Source organism: Austrofundulus limnaeus, unplaced genomic scaffold (genome assembly GCF_001266775.1).
Source record: "Austrofundulus limnaeus strain Quisiro unplaced genomic scaffold, Austrofundulus_limnaeus-1.0 Scaffold195, whole genome shotgun sequence".
NCBI lineage: Eukaryota > Metazoa > Chordata > Actinopteri > Cyprinodontiformes > Rivulidae > Austrofundulus > Austrofundulus limnaeus.
Window position 1 is genome coordinate 98615 of NW_013952597.1, and position 3640 is coordinate 102254.

At 41.3% G+C, this 3640-nt stretch overlaps 1 protein-coding gene across 3 annotated transcripts in view; it reads left to right on the plus strand.

Moving 5' to 3' along the window:
• LOC106524653 (sodium- and chloride-dependent GABA transporter 2) overlaps nucleotides 1–3640 on the plus strand; it is a 36237-nt gene that overhangs the window by 25186 nt on the left and 7411 nt on the right. For all 3 annotated transcript variants that reach the window (XM_014018547.1, XM_014018545.1, XM_014018546.1), the window contains exons 7-11: nucleotides 527–661; nucleotides 934–1037; nucleotides 1389–1513; nucleotides 2757–2869; nucleotides 2972–3109. In XM_014018547.1, coding sequence (XP_013874001.1) covers nucleotides 527–661; nucleotides 934–1037; nucleotides 1389–1513; nucleotides 2757–2869; nucleotides 2972–3109 — 615 coding nt within the window. The remainder of the gene's footprint in view (nucleotides 1–526; nucleotides 662–933; nucleotides 1038–1388; nucleotides 1514–2756; nucleotides 2870–2971; nucleotides 3110–3640) is intronic.

The following is a 3640-nucleotide window of genomic DNA, read 5'->3' on the forward strand; positions in this document are numbered from 1 at the left end:
GGTGAAAATTTCATGTCATTAGCACCTCTAGTAATATATTTACTGAGAAAAATGGTGACGTGTTCAATACTTATTTTACCCGCTGTATTTATTTAATGATGGAGCTTGGTTATTAAGAGCTTTGTATGTTTAAAAATAAGATTTAAATTATATTGTGATTTTGACAGGAAGCCAATGATGAGAAGCTAAAACTGGAGAAATATGATCTGTCATCAGAACTCTGGCAGCAGCATTTTGAATCATCTGAAGAGTTGATCCACAGAGTTAAAGCTAACATCATCTCTTGTAGAAGTGACACAAAGCCTTAAAAGAAACTACAAACCTGAGTTGTACAGTTAAAATTAAAYGGTAGCAGATGAAATGAGGGACTGAACTCTCCCATAATTTTAACTTGAAGCTCAAAAACATTTTAAAGCTTTCAGGGTTTCCTTGTTTAGCATTCCCTCAATTAGAGACCATTAAAGTCTTGTCCTTCCAGTGTTGCTCCTCTTTCACAACATTCCTACACGTTCTCCGTCCGTTTCAGGTGGTGTACCTGACCGCCACCTTCCCRTACGTCATGCTGTTGGTGCTGCTGGTGCGTGGCGCCACGCTGCCCGGAGCAATGCAGGGCATCGTCTTCTACCTCAAACCGAACCACACCCGCCTGGCCGACCCACAGGTACAAAAACACAAACRCTCCTCATATGAGGCAGAAAGTTTTGTTTTTATTTAAAGCGTGTCGTAGGAGGGCACAAGTTCTTYGAGTTGCTCTTTCAGGTGGTATTGCAGCTCTTGTAGTCGATTTGAGGTGAGTGAGAGAAAACTCATAAACCTGAGTTCATAATCACAAGGTTTGAGTTTTGTGTCAGGATTTTGTGACTTCTCTTTAACCCCAAAGAGCAGAGAGATGCAGCTCATCTCTTCTTTTTTATCTCCTCTTTTTCTCTGCAGGTATGGATGGATGCAGGCACCCAGATATTTTTCTCTTATGGCATCTGCTTGGGGAGCCTCACAGCCTTGGGCAGTTACAACAAATACAACAATGACTGCTATAAGTGAGACTCTTTTTGTCAGACAGCCACACTGATGCAGCAGCTCCACTCCAAACACACACACACACACGCACACACACACTCCATGCCAAACTTTTTTTTTTCCCCACTGAAATATAAGATGTTAGCTCCCACCGGTCAGATGGCTTCCAGAAGGAATGGCAGGAATGGAAAGAGAAAACACGCTGATACAGCCACACCTCAAAGAAAATCTCTTGCTGCCATGTTTCCCACAGTCTCACCCCTCCAAGCAGTGCTTTACTCTTCACAACTCCCTGGATTTGACCAAAAAAAAAAAACAATTTTTAACACAACTGTTTTTGTTCAGTTCTCATATATTTGCTTGTTTTCCAGGGACTCCTTCCTGCTGTGCCTCCTGAACAGCAGCACCAGCTTCCTGGCCGGTTTTGCCATCTTCTCGGTGCTGGGCTTCATGGCTGAGGAACAGGGAGTGGATATCTCCACTGTGGCCCAATCAGGTGAAACAGGATGTTCAAACAGAAACAGAAATCAATCAAATATTGTGTCCTAAAGAAAGCAAACATTTTTATCTAACCAGTGATATCCATTAAAGCACAGCTGGTGATCCACTTTCATTTCAAATTTGACAAGTTCACCTTGCAGCTCAGCTTCAAAACAAACCGAGTCAACAATACTGCTCCAATCTGTCTTTTAATCTCATCCTTCATTTTTCCCTCAAGTGTTAACAGAACCCTGGTATAATTAAACTCCTCCACCTGAGGCAGCACCTCACCACCAACCTAGGGAAGATAGTCCCTCATTTTCCGATGGAGAACCATGGCCTCAGATCTGGAGGTGCTGATCTTTATCTCAGACGCCTCACACTCTGCAGAGAATTGCTCCAGTAACCCGTGTTTCCATCAACGTTTTTTTAATGCGTATTTTGAAGTATCGCATCAGAAAAGGTGAATGGAAAAGGCATGATTCGAAAAAACTTCCTCGAATACGCAAAAACGTTTATGTGCTCGCTTGAGGTGGTTTTTGGGTTTTTCTAAAAAGAGTAGATGTGCAAAAGGAGAGATGGAAACACATTTGCTGGACCCTCCTCCTGATGTCGGTGTCTTCCCAGTTATTCCCGCAACGTGAAGAGAGTTGCATTTTGTTTCTCTACGTCTCCAGACAGCATGTAACATCGCCAAAACTAGTTAATATGACAGAATAATTACAATTTTCCTGATAGTAGCAACACGTTCCTGGTAACTTCTCTCCGTTTTTCTGAGATCCCTGCAAGTTTGCCACTTCTACTTCCTGTTTACTATAGCCATGTGTCTGACGTAATTACACTTTCCGTAGCCTGGTTGATTCAGTTCAAGCCAATTGATGGAAACACGTCTGATTCGCATTTCTTCTTATTTTCCTTTTTGTGAAAATTTTTAAATTTGCTCAAAATTCGAATTAAAGTTGGATGGAAACACGACTAATGAGAGCCGGAGATCACCGTACGATGATGCCAACAAGACCACATCATCTGCAACTAGCAGAGCTGAAATTTCAAGACTCTAAATGAATTTTATGAGAGCTTCTACATAGCCTGTGCCTGACGAGATCTTAAAAATCCATTTTTAACAATATACGCATTTGAACTGAGAAAGAAATTGTTGATCAATTTCTCAGGGAGTAAAATGATGGAGTTTTGAATCAAAGCCAGTTTGTTTTTGAAAGCACAAAGTTTTCTTATTTTCTTCCCGCCTCTTTCATCAGGGCCCGGTCTGGCCTTCATCGYCTACCCAAGGGCTGTAGCCATGATGCCTCTTCCTCAGCTCTGGGCGGTCTGCTTCTTCCTCATGATCATCATGCTGGGACTGGACACGCAGGTAGATACTGACTGAATTCTGATGGCAGTGACGTGTGTAACATTATATGTGAAGCTGTAAACACACACACACACACACACACTTCTGTCTTCTTTGACCCAGTTTGTGAGCCTGGAGGCCCTGATGACATCAGTGACTGACCTGTACCCTCATCTGATTCGACGAGGCCACCGCAGAGAGCTGCTGCTGCTGTTTGTGTGCATCGTTTGTTTCCTGATCGGACTAGTCATGGTCACACCGGTGAGTCGTGTGTCAGACGTCTTATGAAAATCTACAGCTTTCACTCRAATTTTGGCAACTGACATTTCCACAATGTTTCTTAGTTTACTTATTAACAGTAATAAATGTAAATGTACTGTAAAATTGACAGTATTTAACTGAGAAGTACATTTGTTAAAGAGTTTTATTAAAGTGTAGTTTTCTTATCTTCACTTTCAATTAAAAAAAGTGATCTAAGACTAAATCCACGTTGCAGGTATTAATGCTCATTTGTGACTACTTTTTGTTTTTTGCTCAGATCCAATCTTTTGTGTCATTGTGGACCTTCAAATTGGATTTTTCACATTCAGACTGCCATAAAATCATCTAATAAGTCATATATGGACAGAAAAAAATCGGATTTGGGTCAATTTGACCTGCCCCTCATTAGCTTAAGTTGTCTTCGTTAGTTTTTGGTGTCATTTCCATTAAAAGTGGGGAATTTTCTTCTTTTTATCATAAAAAATATTTGCCTAATACTCGCCAATAGGGCTGCCACGATTAATCGACGAC